The 24,794-nt window shown below is 35.9% G+C and overlaps 3 protein-coding genes across 3 annotated transcripts in view; 1 reads left to right on the top strand and 2 right to left on the bottom strand.

Annotated features, from left to right (window-relative positions):
• The window catches only part of LOC109233996, a 29,686-nt gene extending 16,994 nt beyond the window's left edge, over nucleotides 1-12,692 (top strand). The window contains exons 15-27 of the mRNA XM_019399813.1: nucleotides 2,200-2,279; nucleotides 2,877-2,942; nucleotides 3,027-3,313; nucleotides 3,588-3,695; nucleotides 4,254-4,351; nucleotides 4,708-4,768; nucleotides 5,400-5,476; nucleotides 5,583-5,654; nucleotides 5,795-5,871; nucleotides 9,159-9,239; nucleotides 10,643-10,745; nucleotides 11,423-11,581; nucleotides 12,029-12,692. Coding sequence (XP_019255358.1) covers nucleotides 2,200-2,279; nucleotides 2,877-2,942; nucleotides 3,027-3,313; nucleotides 3,588-3,695; nucleotides 4,254-4,351; nucleotides 4,708-4,768; nucleotides 5,400-5,476; nucleotides 5,583-5,654; nucleotides 5,795-5,871; nucleotides 9,159-9,239; nucleotides 10,643-10,745; nucleotides 11,423-11,581; nucleotides 12,029-12,421 — 1,662 coding nt within the window. The 3' untranslated portion in view covers nucleotides 12,422-12,692. The remainder of the gene's footprint in view (nucleotides 1-2,199; nucleotides 2,280-2,876; nucleotides 2,943-3,026; nucleotides 3,314-3,587; nucleotides 3,696-4,253; nucleotides 4,352-4,707; nucleotides 4,769-5,399; nucleotides 5,477-5,582; nucleotides 5,655-5,794; nucleotides 5,872-9,158; nucleotides 9,240-10,642; nucleotides 10,746-11,422; nucleotides 11,582-12,028) is intronic.
• Nucleotides 13,200-15,955, bottom strand: LOC109233997 (adenylate kinase isoenzyme 6 homolog). Its single transcript, XM_019399814.1, has 3 exons — nucleotides 15,631-15,955; nucleotides 13,663-13,808; nucleotides 13,200-13,568 (listed from the first exon to the last, which is right to left on the bottom strand). The coding sequence occupies exons 1-3, from the start codon at nucleotides 15,832-15,834 to the stop codon at nucleotides 13,382-13,384; spliced, it is 537 nt and encodes a 178-aa protein (XP_019255359.1). The 5' UTR covers nucleotides 15,835-15,955; the 3' UTR covers nucleotides 13,200-13,381.
• LOC109233995 (exonuclease V, chloroplastic) lies at nucleotides 18,145-24,246 on the bottom strand. The gene is made up of 7 exons (XM_019399812.1): nucleotides 23,786-24,246; nucleotides 21,943-22,047; nucleotides 21,584-21,705; nucleotides 20,352-20,501; nucleotides 20,068-20,221; nucleotides 19,409-19,485; nucleotides 18,145-18,709 (listed from the first exon to the last, which is right to left on the bottom strand). The coding sequence occupies exons 1-7, from the start codon at nucleotides 24,203-24,205 to the stop codon at nucleotides 18,478-18,480; spliced, it is 1,260 nt and encodes a 419-aa protein (XP_019255357.1). The 5' UTR covers nucleotides 24,206-24,246; the 3' UTR covers nucleotides 18,145-18,477.

Here is a 24,794-nt window from a genome sequence, read left to right as displayed (position 1 = left end):
TATTTGTACTTGTGGGAGAATGCTGGTACCGATGGACTAGTAGAGGTACGCACAAGTTGCCTTGAGAATTACCCCCTTTTCAAAGAATTGATGTAAAGTCGAGGAAGGGGTGAGATATTGAATTCATAGTTTTTAGATCACTAGTCTCTACGTTCGTGCGATGCACGAATATTTTTAGTGGCGGAGCAAGTTTGAAGAATGATAACTCACTTGAATTTTCTACCTTTGAAAATTATACTATACAAATAGGATAATTTTTTTTTTTTTAAATTATATATAAGCTGTTAAATTCCTTGAAAATATTACGAAGCACATATTACAAGCAATAAAGTTTCAATTGCATACATAATCTAAATCTCAACCTGTACAAAATTCAATGATCGATTCCTCGAAATAAAAATATTAAAATATATAACTCAAACAAACTCATTAATAAATTTTTGATACAATCAAAGAACAAAATGGAATTAAACATTCTCGCACACCGAAGTTACACGATTAAAATTGCCAACACTTAAAGAATATAACAGTATCAATATCTGCCCAGAAGATTCTTTTCATTAGAAATACCATTAACTATCTGTGATTACCTCTATTGGCATTTCAATATCCGCAGGTATAAGTAAGTGTTGGTGAGTCCTTACATTCATCTCCAACCTTGCAATAATTTTTCAAAACTCAAGAAGAGCTAAAACCAAGATATCAAAAGAAAAAGTTATGTTGTCAAAATTATCAAAGAGATAACAAAAGAAAATAATGCTGTAAAACTATGAAATATAGTCATTAAGCAGATGCACTAACACCAATAGAATACTGCATATTTTTGTACTTACCAACAATGAACAAAATCAAAACAAAAATCAATCAAACTACAGCAGAGGACAAATTTTGTAATGAATAAAACAAAAACAAAAATCAATTAAATCATAGCAGAGCAATACGATTATGTAAATCAGATATTAGAAAAAAAAGGACAAACCATACCTTAATCCTAAAAGATAGACGAAAACAAATTAACTGAGCCATAAAAGTGGCATAGTCCCAAAGACGAAAAAGAGAGTTATAGTGCAGGTTTTCATTTATGGACTTTCTCTTCTTTTACCTTCGATTAGGCTTTAAATCCTTGAAGTAGTCATCGGATAGGAAGCTAGTTGCATACTTTTGGATTTTCTATTGTTATCCAAATTTGTATTCTACTCAAGTTCTAATTAGTTGATTCTACTATTGTACGTACCTTTAATCATTAGATATTAATCCTTACATGAATATTCAAAATAACTATATGATATATTTGGTTTAAGAAGTATGGCCTAACAACGTCTGAAATTAATAAATTCATGGGCCGCTGGAACCGATTCGGCCAATAAGTTTTTTTAGTTAATGATAAGCAATATTTCCCATTCAAAATACAAATTAGAATTATACTTGTATTCCGAAAAAAAATCCATTAGTTATGGTGTTCTTCAAAGCAACTTCAATATAACATAAACAACTAAGTCTAGCTCGAAGGTAAATAGTAAGAATGCAATGACACTATGATCGTCGACGTATAAATCAGAAAATCATTTGCAGTGAAACACCATGATAGCAAACACTAATTTAAGTAATTTTAAATATTTGTAAATTCTTGCCTCATGTGGTACAACGTTGGAAAACCGAAAGCGGTGGTGGTACATAATAGTGTTCCATACACATTGGTTTTAATTAGTCAACCAAATCCTAATCAAAATCATAAGTATATCCAAATTAAAAAGAAATAGGATTATATATCCTAACGTGTACTATTACAATTATGTCCTTTCCTGGTGACTTCTTGTATTTAATATTTTAAGGCTATTTTGGTCTATCAACATTGTATTCGTGCTTTTATAATAATATAGATATAGCTGGAATTTTGTTACCCTTTCTCGAAAAAAAAAATCATATAGCTGGAAGGGTTGAGATACAGAATTCATAGTTGCCTAACCCTTTTGCTCTAAAGTTCTTTATATGTTGAGCCCGTGAAGTGCATTAAAATAGTGAAAGTGACAGTATCAGGAGACTCAATTTTGTTTTTCAAAGTAATATGGTTCTCGGTTATCCGTCCACTTAATAAGATCTAAATTTTGGAGCATAATTTGTTAGCATGCTATGTTGCTTTGAAATTTATCACATGTTGCAAAGCAATTTCATGTTAGTTTTTATTTATTTACTGTGCAGTTGAGAACTTTTTTGATCCGTAATGGCTTGTCGACTCTTTTCAAAGAAGGCCCTTCTGCGTACAGGGCTTATTACCTGAGGTGAGGTTTATCTTGTTGGTCCTTTGTTTTTCAATGGTCAACCTCTAGTTTGAACTCCTTGGTGGCTTCATATGCATTGTATCTGCGTTTCACTTTGTTCATTAAAGAGCCGCTGTTACGTTGTAGCCCGGCATAATTCAATAATTATATTGTTCCATCCACATCTTAGTTGGTCCTTTAAGGGGTGTTTATCGTCATATAATGAAGTGCTAAAGTTTTAATGAATTATCTAAGTTATCTGAGATGCTCATATTCATTTGTCATGATCAGGCTTAACATTACGGTTTTGTATAGCCAAATCTCTATTGAATCCCCACTTTTGGGATTACACTGGGTTTGTTGTTGTTCGAATTTTCAGATCTTATTTGTCCAGTCTGACTAATGTATCTACTTTGAATATTGACTTCTTCTGTTTTAATAGCTGTTATTTTTACCCAAGTTTTCGAGGGTGTCTTTACCGACTTCCATTTTTTCGTGTGTTGGAACCATCAGGCTGTATTTTTGCATAGCTTGTGTTTTTATGGCTGTATTGTCTTATCAATTCTCAAGGATAAATTGTAATATATATTTAGCTCTATAACAATATGGTCAATACAGGCAAATGAAAATTTGGAATACTTCAGCAGCCAAGCAACAGGAACTCAGCAAGATGCTTGATGAATGGTAATACTAAATGAATTTATGATTTTCTACGATTAGTCACTTTTCTTTTCCCAGTGTAGCATCTTACAGGGACTACTTTTTCAGGGCAGTACATATACGCAGAAAATATGGGAACAAACCATTGTCATCATCCACATATCTAAGTGAAGCTGAGCCCTTCCTTGAACAATATGCGAAGCGTAGTCCACAAAATCAGGCTTTGATAGGATCTGCTGGAAATTTAGTCAAAGTTGAAGATTTCATGGCTATTGTTGAAGGACAAGATGAAGAGGGTGATCTCAAGCCAGAGAAACATATTGCACCTTCAAGCCCTAGTATTCCCAGCAAAGACATGGTCGCGAAGAATGAGGGTCTCATTGTTTTCTTTCCAGGTAAGATTGAACTGGTTTTAAATTTCCAGATAGTATACAATATCTGAATCTTTTATGGTTGTTTTGTGTTATCTTGTTTTCTAGTAATTGGCCTGTACCCCACTTGTGCAATCATACTGGGTATGTTGTTGTTGTTGTTGTAGTAGTTGGCCTGTAGTGGCTGATGTAACTCGGGAATCTTTTATGTATTTTGTACGTAAAGTACCTCTTTTCTTTTTGAACCTTTTGCACCTTTAATTATGCATTCTTTTTGACTTGCTATGCTAAATGGCAGGAATACCAGGATGTGCTAAATCTGCACTTTGTAAGGAAATACTGAATGCTCCAGGAGGGCTTGGAGATGATCGACCAGTTCATAGTTTAATGGGTGATCTTATCAAAGGTATGAGGTGCTTTTCAACATCTTTGTAATGTTCTTTATTTATAAAGGAATTTGATTTTGCATGTCCATGTGTCTTGTGCCATTAAGTTGTTGGCAGTATATCATGTATTCCCTCTGTCTCATCTTCTACAATAGTATTTGACAAGCACAGGGTCTAAGATGTGAATTTTCCTTATATATTGAACCAGTAATAGTGGAAGAATATCTTCAAACTAATGGTCGAAAGTTAGTTGATAGAAAAAAAACCACGTGAAGATTTAATTTTTTTCATAGTCTAATGGATTTGGATTCTTAAAAGTTGTGAAAGTTGTATAGAAATAGAAGGGCGTTAAACATTTTGGGACATCCCATAATGGAAAGAGTTTTGTGTAATTGGGACAAAGGGAGTATCGATTTTACTCTGCCAAGCATTTGCTCTTGAATACAGGTTGGAACCAATTGAAAAAAATTTAACCCGACTCTCGAAACTTCCACTAATAATCTCCTTCTTTTTCTTGCTTGAGGACTTAATTTTTTCTCAGATAATAAAGTTTGATCTCTTTATGTCCATATTAATAGGTAGATATTGGCAAAAAGTTGCTGATGAACGCCGAAGAAAACCTTACTCGATCATGCTTGCTGATAAGAATGCACCAAATGAGGAAGTATGGAGACAGGTAGGATTTTGTATTTGCTAAACTGTTACCTGAGTAGTACAGATCATTTGACGCAAAAGGCACTTTTTATGGTTATTCTCACTTTCAAATTCGCATAAGATGCAGTGGTAGTGCTTCAAATAATGATACCACACGAGATCAGGAAATCTAGTTATAGCAGCTGTTCTCTGTACTTCGCGTACAACTTTTATAATGCCACCGAATTCATCTTCTAGTTTTAGAGTGCTGCGGAATTCATATAAAGAACTTAACTTTTTAAGGATCTTTCAGTTCGGAAATAACATAAGATGTATTGGCGATGCTTCAAATAATGATATCCAGATTTGCCTCACAGGGTTTTATTCTCATTGTTGCAGATTGAGAACATGTGCCTAAGCACCAAGGCATCTGCTATTCCAGTTGTACCTGATTCAGAAGGTCTTGTTAGAAAGTTTCTCTGTAGTTTCTGTTGCATACGTTTTGGATAACCTGTTATGCTGCTCTCATGCATGTCTGCTTTAATTTATGAAATGCTGGGGCACTTGATTTAGTAATTCACCCAGTGCTCCAGTGGCTTTATTTTGCATTTCTTGCTATGTTGTTTCAGATTTGTGTTATTGACAATTCTTGTTTCTTGCTGAGTGAAAAATTACGTCTAATTCAGGTGGAAGCATGGAAAATGCTTCCCACCTACACCTTTGACTTTGCAGTTGTCTTATCTGAAACTTAGAGTGGTGAACTCCCTATCATCTTGTTATATGCTTTTGTTTTTTGAGATGAGGCAGTACGTCCCATCTATGCTCCTGGCTTTGCATTTGTGTTATCTTTAACTTAGACTGGTGAAGCTCTGTATAATCTTGTTATATCCTTTTGCTTCTTGGAGACAATTATAGGCTAGTATGCTTCATGGTGCTTGCACAAAATGATATTTTACATTACCTTGCTTTAAGGCCAGTGACATTAGTAGTGGTAGTAAGAGAATTGTTTACTGGAAATCATTTGTTTTATCTTGGGTCATATCATCTATGTGTACATATGGTTCTTAGTTACTGCTTGGTTAATCATGCAGGAACTGAAATTAACCCATTCTCTGTTGATGCACTTGCGGTTTTTACATTCCGAGTACTTCACCGAGTTAATCATCCGGTACTTAAGTCTTTACGTTACTCTTGTAAACTGCTCTTCAGCCATTTACTCCATTAAACTTGGATATCAATGTCTTAGACCTCTCTTTTCTGCTGTGATCCTGAAGGGAAATCTTGACAAGTCATCTCCAAATGCTGGATATGTGCTGCTAATGTTTTATCACCTTTATGAAGGAAAGGTACAAAATCTTATTGAGCTAACAACATTATGTGAGATCTTTCTCTTATATGAACTGTATTTCATTACTTATTAGAATAAATAAATAATAAATAAACGAGGCATTTGTATCTGATTCTTTTGGTACACTATCACACTCAGAGTCGTCAGGAGTTCGAGAATGAGCTTATTGAACGTTTTGGCTCACTTGTCAGAATGCCTCTACTGAAACCTGAAAGGTTAGTAATATATCTTTCTTCTGACCCCCCTTACTGATGGTTGGCCTCTTCAGCTTGAAGTGATTGTATTGCTCATTACGTGTTTAGGCGGCCTTTTTTCTTTCCTCTTTGTTTTATTAGTTCATTATGTTAGATTGTAGTTCGAACTCGGCCACAGACAAAGCCTGATATATAAGTAGAGAAGGTCAAAGGGGTGAGCCCATTATCTATCGAGTTTCGAACTGTGCGCCAGTTGGTCCTTGATGATTTTTCGGTTATAAGAAAATGTTAGATTGGAGTTAGTCACAGCAGTCACATCAACTGAAGTGTGTTTAGGGTTTATGGTGAAAGAATAGCAACAAACGTGTAATAATAAAAGCATGTGTCTCTTTGTGGCATTTATCTTTGACAAGGTACAAGCAGTACGAGTACAATATTGGTACCATAAAGTAAATCCACAAAAGAATGATTCTTTACAAACAAAACTGATCTTTTATACAAACATGAACATTATTGGTACACCAAAAGAATTAGGAATAACAGATTATTCCTTAAATGTACATGGTCATTCTTTATTTCTTCAAAAGCTCTTTTTCTCTTCTAGTGGAATAGTCGAGGCGTACACAAGCTGGCCCGAACACCACTGTCATGAAAAAGACTCTGTTTCTCTTTTTCCACGGGACCCCATAGTGCTAGTAAAGTCACATCCTACGCTCTTCGGCTTTTTTTTTTCTTTTAAAGGCTCAATTGAAAAGTGCCTCCTTTACTGTGTCGGACATCTCCCATTTTACTCTGAAATACACAATCTTCCACCACAAGTGAGTTGCGACCTGACAATGTAGCAGGAGGTAGTAAATATCTTTACCCGAACATTTGTTTGTAAATAAAGCACAAGATAAAGTATGTAATTCTCCCTTTTTCCCTCAAAATTTCAAATGTCAGGAAGCGTTTTTGGTGCCTCGGGGATTCAAATTGATAATCGTGGGAAACATGACTCCAACGTAACCAAGAGCTTGTGATAATATGACTATTGAGAAAAATTCATTTCTCCCCACCCTCTCCCATCACGAGTCTTGGTTAGCATATCATGTATTTTGCTTGTTAAGTATTTAAATTAGGCCTTGGAATTTAGCGACTTCTCAATTGTGAAGATATTTTCTCAAGTCCGAATGGACTCCTAGTTGTGGCCTACGGATCGGTTGTACTGTTATCTCCTTTTGACTTGACATATTGTAAATGCACGGGAATCTGAGTCTCTAGTGCGCTCTCCCACCCCTTGTGATTCCAGAAGTGCATTTCGGATTCCATGTCTTACCCTGAGAATGATGGAGCCACTGCCACTAAATTTGTTCCATGGTTTCTATTGATGGTACTGATATATTGCCTCTTTTCGTCTTCTTGAGCCGATGGTCTTTCGGAAACAGCCTCTCTACCCCCTCGGGGTGGATTTCACTGGGTCGTCGTCGTCGTTGTTGTTGTTGTTGTTATCTACTGATCCTTCCATATATTCCTCCAAAGACCGTACCCACGTGAAGTATGATATGTTTAGTTCTTTCATCCTGCTTTCACAAGTCCATACTTACTCGTAAATCTCCAATCATTTTGTTAATAGGGCCTTGTTGAAAACTTGGATTTTCTTTACCCCCCAAACGTCCTCCTAGCTAATTATAGCGAACTCTTCCTAGCCTCTCTGCAGCATCTCAAGAAAAAAAAAATTCCATTGGAAGCTTCTCAACTTACCTGTGAGGCTGTGACAATGCTCCATGCATGAAGCAACGACATGAATTGTGTGGGAATGCTCAATAATGTAATTTTCAGTTTTCATTAATGTTGCATGCCCTTGAGACAAGTTTCTCTTCCATTATCTTACTTGCCTGCTCTTAGCTCTTTCAGTCATCGTGTCCCATGCTGATTGGTCATTATAAAAGCACAAATAGTAAGGGGAGAGAGAGATAATAAGAACTATTAGCTTCCCGATGAGTAAAAGTAAGTAAGATATTTTATGAGAATTTGGAAAAAGAAAAGTGGGCAAGGACAAAATTGGAGGGATAAGGGAGTGTATATAATTGATCAAGGCTGTAAACATTGGGTTTGGATATCATAGTTGAATCCTCTTCATAATCTATGTCGGTCTTTTTTCCCCTTTTGCTTGCAAGCTAGTGTGGTATTTGTAATGCAATTCAGAACAAGAGGGTGTTGGTGTAATTTCATAAGCTAGGGGAAGTATACATAATGTTGCTGAACTTGAGAGAAATTACTTGTAATTTGCTCTGAATTTTCTTCTCCATAAGTTGTCTTAGTATTATGAAACGTATCAAATAAAAAACTTGAAAGGTTAATTCCTCATATTTCTCGGCAAACAACAAGCTGATGGCGTTCAACTTTTTTAAATTCGCTAAAGTTCTGAATGCTCATTTCCAGGGGTGTAACTGGCTTGCTTGCAAGTGAGTTTGGTCATAAGTCTCATTTATTTAGAAGGAAACGAAATTTGTTCTTTAAAATTCTATTTTCCAGCCACATGGAAAGAAGGACAACCGTTGTTGTTGTCTAAGACATGAACGATGCAACAGGCCCTGCATAGTATCATCATATTTTGGTGTTTGACACACGTCTGATTGGTTGTCCGTGCTTTCACCTAGTCACTAATTTTCATTAGCTAGAGCGAACATAGCTCTAATTTAGTTAAACATAAATTCTAACTCGTACATTATATAAAACAGTCTTCGAAAGTTTTGAAGGAGATTAACAACTTTGAACACAAACTCCAATACTTGTCACCGTAATTTTTCACGACCAAAATAAAGGAAAGGAAAAGAAAAAGAAGAAAGTGGGTGTTATCTATAAATCCAACTGTTTAAATAAATGCTAATTACAGCAAGTTATGCGGTCCAATATGTTCAACTCTATAGAATATTAGACAACTAGAAGCTATGTTGCTCGGACTCTCCGAAAATATCGCCGGATGCGTGTCGGATTCTCCAAAAGCAGTGTATTTTTGGAGAATCCGACACGGGTGCGGCGGTATTTTGCGAGTCCGCGCAACATAGACTAGAAGTTTCAGTGATATAACTGATTCATAGCAATTCAACCAACAAAATGCCGCAGATAGTAGTGGAGCTGATAATATTCTTACTATCATGTAAGATGACTTTTTGCCTTGATGTGGTTAAAGTCTGTGCTATGTTGGCATTGCTGTGGATATTTGGTATTTGACCTGTATAGTTTGGATCTGTCATTTCAAGGACATGTAGGTCTTCCCTTGTTCAGTTGCTTTACTTGCTGCTGATATTGTTTATGATCATATGAAGGTCTCCGCTACCAGATTCTGTGAGGTCTATTATTGAGGAGGGAATCAATCTGTACAAGCTTCACACAAACAAACATGGAAGGTCAGTGTTACATTCAGCTACTGTCAGCATGTGCAGCTAATGAGTTCCTCCACACCCTCCCCCTTTTTGCACTTGAGTTATAGTGTTCATGGTGAATAGCAGTATGCCTTGCTATACGACCCCGAGCTATCTCTCTATTACATCCTCAGCTCAAAAAATTGTTCTCAAAGTAATAGTTTATGTTGAAGTAATTATGAATTGAATTTGAGTTTTCCACTTCTTTCTCCGGAATGCTTTAGTAAAAGTAGGGTTATTATGTGTGATAAGCTTTCATCCAACTTCTTCATTTGGAGGCTTCGACTCTTAGGACTTTGTGATGATTGAGTTGTATTATGATGCATAGAGGTCTTGATATATTATGTTATATGTTAATACTTCTGGTTGGTAGGAAAGATTAGAAGAATATTACACCTTAAAACAGTGATTCTGCCAGCCAAATATTGGTCTGTCATCCTTAGTTTCCTCTTTCTTTGGGCTGGCAAAGCATTACTGAAAATCTGATATATTCATTGATTTCCAGTGTCTTGACTCTACTCCTTAAATATCTTTGAGCATGATCTGGAGCTATGAAACTCCTTATTACTCTTGAATATATAATTCTGCTTTTGTTGTATTGCTTTTTCCTGATGATAACTTTGTATATCCACATATATGTATGTATACACATATATAGTGTACTAAATTAATTGCAATACAGATATGAACCTGCATTTTCTCTGCATGTTTCAGTAGGTTCGTGACCATTTATATGCTTTTTCTTTTGGGGTTATAAAATGTGTTTTCTCAACCATGTACAATCCTCAAGCAGCCGTCAAGCCCCCCCCCCCCCCCCCCCAAAAAAAAAAAGTGGGGAGGAGAAAAAAGAAGAGATGTCGTTATGACCAGATTTTTTCTAGCAAAATCATGTCATCTCTCTAGTAATTCTTAACAGTGTTATCAAAGGCGAAAAGTGCAAAAAAGCTCTAAGGTCTGTTGGGGCTTTAAGCGCAAAGTGCAAATAAAGTGTGAGCTTTAATGAAGAAAGGCGCAAATGGAGAAAAACAACAAATATGTATGTATACTCCAAGACTAATATCTATAAGCACGAATACCAAATATATGGACAAAGAAATTGAAGAAAGTTTACAATAAAGTGAACTATCAATTGTTTAGTGTCGCCTCTTCCGGATTACGCTCGTTAGCAAGGAAAAGTATGACTTAGAGCCTTGATGACAACACTGAAGCGCCCATTAAGCGAGGTGAAGCGCTCAACGTGTTTTGAGCGTCGCTTCATGGCTTAAGCGCGCTTTAATCGCACCTTTGATAACACTGATTCTTAAATTTAGAAAATCGTGTTTCTGATTGATTGATTGTAGTGATGAATTTTTCTCATTGTGTGTGATTTTGTACATTCAATCCTATAGATTGGAGTCTACAAAAGGGACATATGCAAAAGAGTGGGTTAAATGGGAGAAGCAATTGAGGGATATTCTACTTGGGAATGCTGACTATCTCAATTCAATACAGGTAAGTTTGTTCTAGATCTCTCAAGGCATGTAATTGATCTCTGATCTTACCTTCCACTTGAAGAAAAAAAAAATTAATTGCTATAACGTTATTCAAAGCCTTTACTTCAAATGTGACCCATGACACGTAGCTGTACTACATGCACACTTTATTTGAGTCGACGCACTGGTGTAGGAATTGTGTGATAAAAGGTTGGAGAACATCATGCGGGTTCTTCAAATACGCTAAAAATCAGCAACAAATTTGGATATATATACCCGTCTACGAGTCCATGTAACATTGACAATGACCAAACAGAATTTTCTTTACCTGCGCTGTTTGCAAAGTTCTTTCTCTACGTAACTCTTCTTTGACATGGGGAGTGCAGGGATTTGGGGGAAAAGAGTGGCTTCAAGTAGGAAGACATGTTTATAGAAAAAAAAATGAATTACTTACCTTAAAATGAGCTGGTATGCCAGAGAAGGTCAGTAAATGCTACATGAGGAATGCCTTTCTAGTTGGAGGGGTTAGTTGGATGGTTCAGTATTCCATGATCAGCAACACCCCACCCCACCCCACCCCACCCCCGCAAAGAACCCCCTGGCTCAGTGGGAACAGAGAAGAGTAATCTCAAAAGAAGTTTTCCACATTGTGGTAAGAGAGATTTTGGCTAATGATTCTGCAAACTTCTATTTCAGGTTCCATTTGAATTTGCTGTTAAAGAAGTCTTGAAACAACTGGGAGCTATTGCGAGGGGCGAGTATGCAACGCCTACTTCTGAGAAGAGGAAGCTAGGATCTATTGTGTTTGCTGCTGTCAGCCTACCAGTTCCAGAAATTCTTGGCCTTCTGAATGATGTGAGTGAATTTGCAAATTTATGAATTGCAGTTATGGAGAGTCTTGATGGCTGGAAATTTATTTCTTGATAGTTGTAGTGAGTGGTCTATGCGCTTATCGTACTGATTAGTTTATGCAGAAACATATTATTCCTTGTGGCTAGATTGTTTTCTTGGCAGGTTGAAGAGAATAATAGTCTTTCTTGCTGATCTGTTTGCTGACTTCTTTTTCTTTCAATTAAATAATATCTTTCTTCGAGAAAAGCAAATTTTGATCACAAAACACATAGTATATCTTGCTTATCTTTCCTTTCAATCTTAGTGATTTCCTATCTCATCCGAATATTCTGCATTTCGCTCAAAAGTCCTTTGGGTGAACGGTGAGTAAGGGACTGAGGAGAGCCACTTTAGTTTTGCATTAAGGAACTTAACTATATTATCTGATGCTTTTCATTATTTTGTGGACAGCTAGCCCAGAAAGATCAGAAGGTTGGCGCTTTCTTGAAGGATAAAAACATAGAGAGCTGCATTACAAAGGCCCATTTGACCCTGGCTCATAAGAGAAGTCATGGTGTCACTGCAGTTGCCAAGTATGGTTGCTTTCTTCACCAAAAGGTGCCAGTAGAGGTGGCTGCTTTGTTGTTCTCCGAAAAATTGGCTGCATTAGAAGCAAAACCTGGCTCTGTTGAAGGTGAGAAGGTTGATTCCAAAAACCAATGGCCTCATGTCACATTATGGACAGGGGAAGGAGTTGTAGCCAAAGATGCCAATACACTACCGCAGTTACTTTCACAAGGGAAGGCTACTCGCATTGATATAAACCCACCAATCACTATAACCGGCACTCTCGAATTCTTTTGAGCTCTATTTGTACCTTGTCTTGAGTCGATCTACATTGCTTGAACCTTAAACGTGTTCTGAGTGCATATCGTGTAATGAATTATCCAAATTGTAGGAACAATTTTGTAGGGTTATGTGCTTTTGGCTGGAAAAAAGTTTTGCAGGATAGATTTAGATGTAGAGAAAATGTAAAATGCTTAGGAAATGAAGTAGTCTAAAATCGCAGTATTTTTGAAACCGCAACTAGCAGTACTTGAATAAAAGAAACAATTTTCTACCGGGTACTACCATATATTAGTTGTCATTCTTGCTGTGTTTGCATTGTTCCTAAAACTACTATGCTGCAATCTCAAATTTGTTGTTGTCGGTTATATGAATCATCATTGTTCATGTTGCTCTATTTAAGTTCGTCTCCAATAGTCCAATTATAATAACAATAACGATAAATTTGCACTGATTCTGCGTTTGACAAAATTATATTTACAATGTGATTCTTTGTGTTGTTATAGCTATACGAGAAGTTATCAGTTACGTTGTTTGTAAAAAAAAAAAAAAAAAAAAAAAGAAGAAATCTGTTACGCATTTTCCAATAGCCAATTGGATATCTTGCTAAAACATGCATGTGATGGTTGTCTCTTTAAAAAAAATTGTGATGGTTTAGAATTGTACTTCCAAATTTATTTGTTATTGTGCTGCGGCAGGACATAAGTACCAGGGTTCCCAGTAGTTTTAATGTCATTAACTTCTCCCAGTTACTCTTAAAACCATCAACTGCGAAGGTCCTCTAGTATAACAAACATTGCACAAATAAACCTTCCCGAAAAGCTTTAGTCTGCGACGATTAATGGAAAGCACATTGGTCTACAGAATTTCTGTTTATATGAAAGAAGGGTACCTCCCCCAACAGCCAAAACCACTACAGAATATGGTTTGAGTACAATAATCAAACATGCAATAGAAGACACACTTGTGATATCTTAATCATGAGACAGGGCTCCAACTACTAATCCAATTGGACAGTGTCTCCACATTTTTGCTAATATCCTCAACAGAATCACTTCTTAGTGCCACCACAATATCCTCTGGATAACTCTCTTTTGCTTCCTCCAGCAAAATTTGAAATATTTCACATTCGATATTATTGGAGAGCTTTTGACCTGTGTAGCCCCTGGTACAATCAAGCAAGTCAAGAACAGATCTGAGTGAGCAACATTACAGAGGCATGGATGAGAAAAGAAAAAGGAAGTCAATTGATAGATTACCTCCTACTCAATCTATCATACAAGACAGTATTGTCAGTTTGGAGGACCACCACTTTATCGAACCAACGTTCAGGGAAGAAATCGCAGCCATGATGATCAACAATATTTCCACCTTGTTCCATCATGTCCTCGAGCTCATCACATACCTACAGCAGCGACGCCATGAAATTTAGAATAGCACAGATTTCTTCATCATCGATTGTAGGAAATTTGACTTCACCCTTTTCAGAGCTGGCAAGTAGCTTTTTGTGCATCAATTTACACAATCAATTAAAAACCCAAAGCAATCATCACAGATGAAAAGTGCAATTTTGAGTCTCTCTTCAACAATGACAATACCAGCTAACCATATATTTTGAAAATAAATTCATCACTAGCTAATTCACTATCAGCAAAGAGCGTTCCTTTGATTTCCTGTCAGATAGGAAATAGTGGTTTGCTTAGTTTAAAAGACCAAAATTTGACTAATTGCTAATCTGCATTTTGCAGGTGTTGATGAGTGCAGAAAGGAAAAAACATCGACAAATTAGCTGCAATGTGGCATGCAAAAGCTCAAACTGCATTAGTAACAGCAGAAAAATTCTCTCTTCTTATTCTTTGACAAAAAACCTCTTATATACCATATCCTTTCTCTTCAGTGAACATCTTAACATAGAAAGAAGCATTTGGGATGCAAACCATATAGGAACGTTATATGCCAAAAACGGACATATTAAGAAGATGAGAACTTTATTCCAATGCACTGCAGTCCCAACAGAAAGTGCCTTACATTTGTTAATCCTATCAAGTGAATTCGCATTTTCTATTGTTAAACTTCAAATATCATTGTTTATCCCACATTCAGATATCATCTCCTTATTTTGTCAGAGGGTTTCTGCACCTCCCTCCAACCAGTTATCTTTGATGATATTTGGGGGCATTACCCCAAATACCTTTACAGCATCAAAGGACCAAAAGGAGGCAATGAAGAAGAAACAGCCACCATAACTTAAATTGGACCATCTGTTCCAAAGGAATAATGATATATACTCCATTAATGAAAGTTTTCTACTTTGAAACCAATTATAGCTTAAATAAATGCCAAGTTAAAACCACCATATCATTTCCTACGACCAATAGGACGCACAAAAGTTATCAGAAACTGCTCATAAATCAAGAAAGTTTAGACCCCGGAAACTGGTTTTCCCGAAAAAGATGAAACGACATGACTTTTGATATGGGATCCAAGCAAAATGGGATACACCTCCAGATGACCTATTTTAACATTATAAATAATCGCGAATAGTTTAAGAACTTTTTCATTGATGTTACAAGACACTCTTAGGCATTTTCAACATTCAATTCAATTCACCAGAACAAACATATATTATGATTATTTTTTGGTTTACAGTTTGGAACTAACTACAAGCAGCTCAAAACTTAAAACAATAATGACTACCTCTATAGTTTCTACTTAAATAAATCTCCAAACAACTAATAATATCCTTAACATTGGACCTAAAGCAAACGAATCAACATATTATGCCTTAATCACAACTCAATTAGATCTTTTATTCAATAGTGTTGTTTCTATCACTAATTCTTCAAAAACATAAAGAACTTAAAGCCTTTCGAGACAACTCCCTCAATGTGACTTTAAGCATACCTCGTTTCCTCTTAACACCTTCAATCCGCTACATTTAGAGGCCTATGTTTCTCATTTTATCTTTATCTCTGCTACTTGTACATTGCAAAAAAAAAACAAAAAAAAATACTAACTAAATAAACAACTTGAACAGCAACAATTCTCTCAATCGTCAAAAAAATGAAACACGAAAATAGAAATTGAAAAGATAAAATAGGAAAAGCTGATTCTTTTACATTTTTATTCTCCTATTGAACTGAAATCAAAGTCAAAAAAAGAATCCCGCATTTTTTTATTCCGGAATTAAGAGTTAGGGTATTGTATTTTCAATGTTTAAGACTTACGAGGTCTTCGTTGATGACATAACAGTCGAGAGTGTCGTCCCATCCGTCGTGCAACTTCTTCTCTTTAACCAGGTCGCCGACGTTGATGTGCCGGAGCTGCGTCGCCTCCGCCAGCGCAGACGACGTCGTCGTTTTTCCGGTGCCCGGCGTTCCGGTAATCATTATGTTAGGTCTTCTTCTTCTGCCGCTGCTATTTTGCGCCATGGTGATTACTGCGCCTACTGGAAGTAGTGAAACACTTTTTGGTCAAGTAACCCAATTATAGTGTGAGGGTATCTAGTATACAAGCAGAATATAAATGTAAACTTTGTAAAGGGTTGTTTGTTTTTAAGTATACAAAAATTTAATCTCCTGGTAAAATTATGTTATTACAATATCTTGTATATTAATACTTCCTCCGTCCCCATTTTATGTGAGATTGTTTCATTATATGCGGAATATAAGAAAGAAATATGGTTCATGAAAGATTTTGGGGCCATGAATCATCTTATTAAGAGGTAAAATAAAAACTTTAAAGTTAGATTATTTTTAAATATAAAAGTATGTCATTTCTTTATGGGACAGATTAAAAGGTAAATTGAGACAGAGGAAGTGTGTGTATATATATATAACTCATCCGTTCACTTTTACTTATCCACTATGGACTATGCATACCCCTTAAAAAATAATAAATGAGGTGCATAATTTTACCATGATACCCATATTACTTGATGTATATTTTTAATGAATTTGAAAAAATAATTTGAAAAGTGTAATTTGTGGGTATAACAGAAAAAAAGAAATTGTCTTCTCTTGATATGCTAAAAGTGACAAGTAAAGTAAAAATCTATTTTTAGAATACTGGACAAGTAAAAGTGAACGGAGGGAGTATATATAAATGATAGGCGTAATGGCTTCCTGGCCACTTAAACTTGTATCGATTTGTAAAGCCGATACATGAACTTGTATTTTTCCCATTTGAACACTTCAACTTGACGGAATGAATATTAATAAACACATTTGACCATTGACCAAGCCTATGTGGAATTGGCACAGCTGACATGGCTAAATTGTGTGCAAATCACGCTGCCAAGGCGCGTGAATAGTTTTTTTTATTAAAAAATATTAGAAATAGAATAAAATATAAATAAGAAAGAAAAAAGAAAATGAAAAAAAGACCTTTCTCTTTCCCCCTTCTTTTTTCCCCTCCCCTCCCACCTCTCTCGTCTTCCCAAGCGAACTCCCCCATCCCATAATTTTTTTTTATTTTCTATCATTCATGTAAAGTATTGCACAAGGGCTGGAAGCATTGCAGATTTGACCAATCATTCACGTGAAGTATGCAAAATCCTCCTTTACCTATTTCCCTATTCTTTTAATGGTTTTATTCTCTTGGGGGTAAATGTTTCTTTCCACATTTTAGCGGGACCCACATTGGATGGTGAAACCCTGGGTGTTGTTGCTATCGGAGAAACCACCTCTTCGGTTACAACAGCAGCCGGAGTAGTCGTTTCTTGACTGGAACTCGAAGTGGATGTCGGAATTTTCGCCTTTGCAAGTGAAATTTCATCTTCAGATTCAGCAAGAAGAGCAATGGTGGAGCCCACAGGAGCGGACCCACCTTTAGGAACAATAATAGTAGCTAAATAACCATCGTAAAAAGATTCAACATCCATGTCAGCTTTATCTGATTCAACAACAAGAACTGCTTCGCCTTTAGCAAGTTTATCACCTTCAGTTTTGACCCAATTGACAATCTTGCCTTCAGTCATAGTAGAACTGAGTGCATGAAAATTTCACTAATCTTGGACTCTATTACATGGGTTATGCGTAAATGGGTGGCTGGGAAGATGAAGCACGGCGGAGGGTGATTGGGGTGGTGGGGATGAAGGTGGAGAAAAAAGAGAAAGAAAAAGAAATTAAAAATTTTATAGACTAAATTTTTTTCTAATAATATAGGACCAACAAATACACATGTCATATAATAAAGATCAAATATGTGACATGACATTCATGTCAAAGCGATTGGCGAACACGTTCAACAGAAAGTGTTTAATAGTATTCATTCTGTCAAGTTGAATTGTTCAAATGAGAAAAATATAAGTTTATGTATCGGTTTTACAAACCGATACAAGTTTAAGTGGCCAAGAAACCATTACGCCTAAATGATAGTATGGTGTCTATTTTCGGTATTGAACTCCATAAATTATTAGGAGAATAATACTCTCCATAAATTATTCAAAATTTAATACCTAAAACAAACAATGCACTAGTAATTCTAATATAACTAACACTTTTTTCCAGCAATATAACTTATACTTAATTTAACTTAACTTATACTTAATTTTATGTTACTTTATGCGTGATAAGATGTGATCAATGGCCGAGCCAGCTTTTTCATTAAGGGTGATCAAAGTATAAAGCACATGACTTATATTCAATGGCAGAGCTAACTTTTTCATTATGGTGCCATAATATAAAGAAGTAAACTGAAAAAAGTCAAGGAGATTTAATATATACATAATTAAAAAAAAATTAACCTATCTACATGCTGTAGCTCCGCCACAGCTTGCATTAGCAATAAATTGATTGTTATTTACTACATAACAATTCTTGCATTAAATTCATGCATAATAAATTAATCAATCCCTATACAACAATTCATGACCTCACAAGGCAGGGGTAAGATCTGCCTACACACTACCTTCTCCAGACTTGTCAATCCCTATTCTCTATCCGGCTTGATACAGAGAGTCATGTTATCGGTCGACTCAATCTGATAGTGTAAAATTTCTTTACACGATTATCGGTGCGCGGAACATATTCTCAATTTATCAAGGGTTTAGTTGGGAACTGATCTTGTCAAACTTAGCTGTTAGCATTCAATGTCCTTTCCTCTTGGGAGCCACAATTGCTGGCTGGACATTCAGAAGCAAACTTGCAAGATCTGCATTTCCAGCGCTCCTCTTCGGGGGTGTAACTGGCTTCTCTTTCTCCTCGCCAGACCTCTAAAGAAGACTTTATTTGACCCTTTACCCAGTTAAGATCATACTCAAACTGATCTTCACCAAGCAATGATTGATCTTCTTGTAATTCATACCTGCAGAGAAAGAACACACAATTTAGTTTCTAATATATAGAAGGGTCTCTTTTAATGAACTTTCTTGAGCCTGGTTTGGATATTGAATCTGACTAAAAAAAGGGCAGCCCGGTGCACTAAACTCCCGCTATGCCGGATCCAAGGAAGGGCTGGCTAATTATAAAATGTGATTAATGAAACTAAAAAAATCAGGAAAAACGTATAAATTGAAAATATAGGGAAAACATAGGAAAACTGGGTGAAAGCATAGAAACATGAGGACAATCTCCAGAGGTATAGAAATTAGAGATTCATCAAATAATCAACTCTGAGATCACTTCTTCATGAGAGTCCAACTTTGATATCTCCTCCATAAAAAAAATTCAGTTCATGTGGGCTTCATGTTTCTAACAAAAGGACATAGAAAGCAACCAAAAAGTTGAAGAAATTTTTTATAATTTGGAGTTTTTAGGTAATGATTCTGAAGGTCAACTTCAGACATCTCACTAGCCAAACCAGAGAAACAGAGAAAGAAGTCAATAACAGAAATAAAAGCAACATCAAAACGGCTATAATGGTAGAAAAAGTTGGAAACACCAGAATGCAGCATATGCATTCATTTTGATAAAGTTGATCCAGAAACACGATGCTTGAAAAATCTCTATTTCTACCATCTGAAAATTGTGAAATTTTAGTATACTATATGAAATTTCAATTCACCTTAACATTAGTTGCTCATGTGCTGGTGGAAGCATGCACCAAGTATTGCGAAGGTACCTCAACATATCAGTGAGAGTCTGCATTGACACCAAAGAGCACGATGAAAAAAAAAACAAGCTATCAACAAAATATTTCCAAAGGCTAAAACATCAATAAGATTTCCATAGCAGGAAAACAAAGCTGGCTCCATTTTTTTTAAGTAAACTAGGCACCCATTGGGATGCGATGTAAAAGACGTACAACATGCTGAACCACATCTTTTAGTCCTTTTCCCCCGAAGTAAAGTTGTGATTTTTTTATCCAGGTATAATTAATCATCACGATTCTAGAACTCATTGAGGTCCATTTCTGGTCTTGATCAGACTACGAAGATGGATGGAGAAGAGGCTTCTCAGAAAGGGAAAATTTTGAGAAATAGCTTAGTAAAATTTTAAGAGAACTCAAGTTTAGGGCCTTCAAGTGATCGTTAAGAGTTGGCCTAGACACCAAAAAAGTTGGCTGCTTCCTGCACATGATCTTCTACGGGCATGAGAAAACTTATTCAGGTACTTGGCTCGAGATCCTACAACATCAAATTATGTACCCATTTCTCCTGTTCTTTTTCATAACAATAAGAAACTATAAACTTCTATCCTGAAAAAGTCAGCATCGGGTAATACCTCTGCAGGGAATCCACATTTAGCAGTATTCTCTCTGATTTCAGCGGATAAAATCTGATACGGATTCAGAGAGAAGAAATCAAAAAACTGTCTGGAGGGGAATTCATCAGCCACTAAGCTGTCCCACAGATGCTTGTAGCACATTAGTTGAAGCCTGCCAAAGCAGAGATCACCAGTTCATTAGATTTTGTACCAGTAAGCACATTTCAATAATAAAAAAATTCCATTCTGTTGCATATCTCCTTCTCATCAGACAGCTTTCAGCATTAAGTGCAAAGCAATACCTTCCATTCCTCCGTTGCGGTTCACCAGGAAGGCTAGCTCTCACTCTTGTTTTTGTGTCGACTAACATTGGGTATGTATCAGTTTGTCCTTTCGGCATTCGTATCTCATCAATAACTCCCACCATCCAAACACCTTCAGCAAAACCTACTCTGATGAACCAAATGAATTAGCCCAGCAGCACTTAAGGATGAAAATAATGAAGGATTTTCATAATTTTCTTTCCTACTATGCAGGAACTACTGAACTTGTTAAAGAGGAAAATCCTATGTCATGTGCAAAGATAAAGTTTGAGGTGAATTAGTGTGAGAATATGCATTCAGTCACAAGTGACTTTGGATGGACGCCAAGAAATTGCGTACATGCACAACTGCATGCAAGGACATGCACCTATATGATCATGGTGTCAACAGGTGTCGACGTGTAGGGACAAAGACAGATACTTCATATGGGCATTAACTTATATAGTTTCGTATGTGCTTTGCAGGAAAACAACTGGACAAGAATAAATGGAAATTCAAATATCCAGTGACACATATATCGATACTCTCTATTTTCCCACGTCTACATGCTAAACAAGTAAAGAGAAAATAAATAACGAAATCCACAGCGTGTGGGTCCCTAATCTGAACCATGCAGTTCAAGATGAGTTCAGCAATTTTGTCTGCATAATGTTGAAGCAATCTTCCTATCAACCCGATTAAATCTGCTATATCATGTAACTATTTGATCTAAAAGCTTAAACTATTAAAAAAGAAGACACATTTATTTATTTTTTATTTTTTATAATAAGCTGTGTTGCAGGGCCTGCTTGACTCTTTTTCTTGGGTCAAGCATGTGAAAATTCTTCTTGAAAATGGGTAGTGAGTCTTGCATATAGACCTTTGCATACTATGATATAATGTTAAATTGTGTGATCACCTCATCTAAAAGTTTAAACTGTTAGATATGAGACTTATTTATCTGTTTAGTTTAAGTTGATGAAATGTTACTGGTGTGATGTTAAAGGAATAAATGGTCAAGTCCTTTTTCATTAATGGATCACAAAGTCTGTATATGACACTTAAATATATACACCTGCCTTTTCTTTTTTAAATGCTTATAGATACACAAGAATAAATAAGATCATTAGTTTAAAATAAATTCTTGATGTGGAACAATATTGTCTACTAGTCATACATATAGGAATATTTAAAAATTATTATGAACTAACAAAAGATTAAAAGAGACTTACAAAGGCAATTCACGTGTTAATCCATCAAATAATAGTTGGTTTGCGCCAACTATGAAATTCAAGAACTTCAATGCCCATACATCTTCAGCTGACGTAACATGAACTTTTACCTTTTTGATCACCTGCATACAATCAAAATCATGTTAAGGTAAGAATGAGCAATAACTAAAACACAAGAATATACTAAAGAATCACTTTGAAACGGAAATGGTAAGCACTGATAAATACGTTAGTATTTGCACAACTCTTGATATTATCTCTGTAATGTCCTCTCAGCAAACTGACATACAGGATAATATAAAATATCTGTCATATCAAAGTACTTCCGCCTTAATCACTCAAACATAGATAAGGAATACCTCTTCTTCGAGTGCTTCATGACGAATGCTACCAGCTTTCATAGCTTTGGTCTTTTCGGGCTTGCCACAGAGAAGAGAATACTCCATCTTTTTTTCACACCATTCCTGAAGGCAAACTTGTGATACTGAGGACTAGTAATCAGGTGTACTACATGTTTTAGGGATTAAAACTATCTGCACGCACATTGCAAATGACTTTCAAATATATAACAAAACCAATGCAGAACAAGAGAATATACTCAAATAAACGTTCACACCAGAAAGGCTCAAACAAGTACTTCCTTTACACTAGCCAAATTTCTCTTATAATAACGCCACAGTAGATAAAATTATTGAGCAGTTCTATCCCAGTAACATATCTTACCTACCAGACTGATCCAACAATGACAGCATGAGAAACCAAAGGAAAAGAAATTAGTAATACAATTTTCAGCCATACAAGGCCTAAACCATTGTTTCTGGGAGGCCCTGCAACTCGTATTGGCTAGCACTCAACAGCACAAATCTGCTTCTTGAGACCAAAAGAATAACAAAATCAATATTGTTACTGAACACAAAGAAAATTTGAATTTGAGACGAATGGCCTAGCAGTCCTCCTTATTAGTGGAAGAATATAAAGATCCAGAACCATATGGTCAATGGATTCCAACATCTTCCAGAACGGTTACCAGGAAAAAGCATCATGTCGATGCACTATATGTGCAAATGAACCAGCTATAAATGAGGTAAACCATAAGCCTGACCTAGATTCAAAACACTTGCAATCTCATGTAAAATCCAAGTGAGTCTCAAATGACGTAATCTTTTGCACTAAACATCATACTACCTCCTAGAACTTAAAAAAAAAAAAAAAACAGATGAGTAATCTCACTTCACCCTGGTCTATCTCAGTACTCAAGTCTGTGTGCGGAACAATTCAAATAACATATCCAACCTATATTTATCTACCCAAAAATCACAAGAAAAGAACCCAAATAAAAGATCAAAAGATAATACTCCCTTTACCCCGACTTATCTGACACTCCTTTTACTCTAGGACATCACAAAATGTTTGGCACCATTTGATTTCATTACAACTTTCACAGCTTCAATTAATTCAAATTCATTGCACAATTCAAGTTAGAAAATTTGGTGTGATATTTTCTTATAGCAAACTAACCTTTTGAATAGTATTACTTTAATTTTGTTTCCACCATGCTAATAAAACATAGAAATCAAAAGGAAAAATAAAACAATAAGCCCTCATGTACTCATAGTCAAAGCGACAAATTAACCTAGAATTCCATATTCCAATTCTACTTAGCACTCAAATAATGGAACATCAGCAAGACCACAGCTTTTGTCAAACTACAACATCAGAGCCGTCGAATTGTAGCACAACTAAAGCAAACTGATTAAAAAAGAACACTCTTCGCGTCACAACTTATCTTACCATTTTGGGACGTCCAAAGATGTTTCACACAATTTCATTTCTATATAACAGTCACAACTTTGAAAAATTAAATTCATTAAACTGTTCAAATTTAAATTTTACTCCTATGTGATAATATCTCTACCAAATTAACTTTTCAAATTACTTTAATATTTTTCTATCATGCAATTATAATGTAAAAGCCAAATTACTATCTTAAACTTGGTATCTAGTAAGACCGACCAATAATGATAAACGACATTATGTACAAAGCAACAAAACAGGCTGAAAATCAGAATTCCATTTTCCAGTTAGCATATGAGGAAACATTAGCAAAAACTACAGCTTTTTCAAACTTCAACATCAAAATAACATCAAAGTGTAACAAAACTAAGCCAAATTGTATTAAAAAAACAAATGAAAAATTCATACTGTGGCAGTAATATCAGTAACAGACAAGCCTCTGTTCCTCCGAAACCGATGCAACAACGAATCAACAACTCTATTCCTCTTCTGGCTACTTGTTAACCTTCCAGAATCTTCTACATCGATCACTAACGGATCACTCTGCGAACAACTCGAAATACTCCGTTTCGATAACAGAGTAATTGACTTAATCGACCTGACGTTTTCACGGAAATGAGCCGATGAAGAAGCGCGTGGTGGAGACGACACCAGAGCGCGCGTGGCGGCGAAGGCAGCTTCGATTAGCGCCATTTCTTCGTCACTGATTATCTCTACAGGAACGTGAAATGGTGTTTTTTGGTTTTGTGTTGGTTCTTCAGGAGGAGGGGAGTGACTCGGTGATTGTGACTCGGTCATTTTGGACGAGTTGGTACCGAGTCGTGGCATGTGACCGTTAGGAACGCCAGGAATATGGGATAGGAGCCATGTTTTTGGTATTAATATACTTCTTTTATCAAGTCGGTCAACTAAAATTTAAATTTAAAAGAATGAGTACAGTATTTTAGCTCTTTTTTACTTTTTTCTCTTTTTGTTAAATTCGGAAGAGTAATCTTTATAGTTTATTCCATAAAAATGACTCCGTTTCAAAAAAGTTCTCACTATTTTCTTATTAGTGTGTTTCAAACATATTAGCACATCATATACTCATCAATGAGAAGCGATTATAGTTACGTTAATTTCAGCAAGTCGCTGGGGAATGTCGAGAATTTGAGCAAGGAGGGTCATGGTTTCTCGATATACACTCGTAGAAAATTTCTGTTTTTTGTTTTTTTTTGTAGAGCACGAAGGCTTATCGAGCCTCTTTTTATAGAGTGTATAGCAATTCTGCCAATGCAGTACGAATTGCATGGCTGGCACAATATGATTACTATAACCACGCTGCCTGTACACAACTGTAATGGTTTGTTTAAGATCATAAGTTTAAAATACTTTAGAACCACATAAATGGTATGGTATATTTAGGAGCATAAGTTTA

This window comes from Nicotiana attenuata, chromosome 11 (assembly GCF_001879085.1).
Source record: "Nicotiana attenuata strain UT chromosome 11, NIATTr2, whole genome shotgun sequence".
Classification (NCBI taxonomy): domain Eukaryota; kingdom Viridiplantae; phylum Streptophyta; class Magnoliopsida; order Solanales; family Solanaceae; genus Nicotiana; species Nicotiana attenuata.
The sequence above is the reverse complement of the archived record's forward strand: the minus strand, read 5'-3'. Positions and strand labels throughout refer to the sequence as shown.

Coding starts and splice junctions, on each gene's coding strand:
- LOC109233995 (XM_019399812.1), bottom strand. CDS start 24,205: ATGCCACGACTCGGTACCAACTCGTCCAAAATGACCGAGTCACAATCA. Junction 22,048..23,785: donor TTACTGATATTACTGCCACA/GTATGAATTTTT, acceptor GTTTGCCTTCAG/GAATGGTGTGAAAAAAAGAT. Junction 20,222..20,351: donor CCGCAACGGAGGAATGGAAG/GTATTGCTTTGC, acceptor CTGCTTTGGCAG/GCTTCAACTAATGTGCTACA.
- LOC109233997 (XM_019399814.1), bottom strand. CDS start 15,834: ATGGCGCAAAATAGCAGCGGCAGAAGAAGAAGACCTAACATAATGATT. Junction 13,809..15,630: donor ATGTCATCAACGAAGACCTC/GTAAGTCTTAAA, acceptor TCGCTGCTGTAG/GTATGTGATGAGCTCGAGGA. Junction 13,569..13,662: donor TATGATAGATTGAGTAGGAG/GTAATCTATCAA, acceptor TGATTGTACCAG/GGGCTACACAGGTCAAAAGC.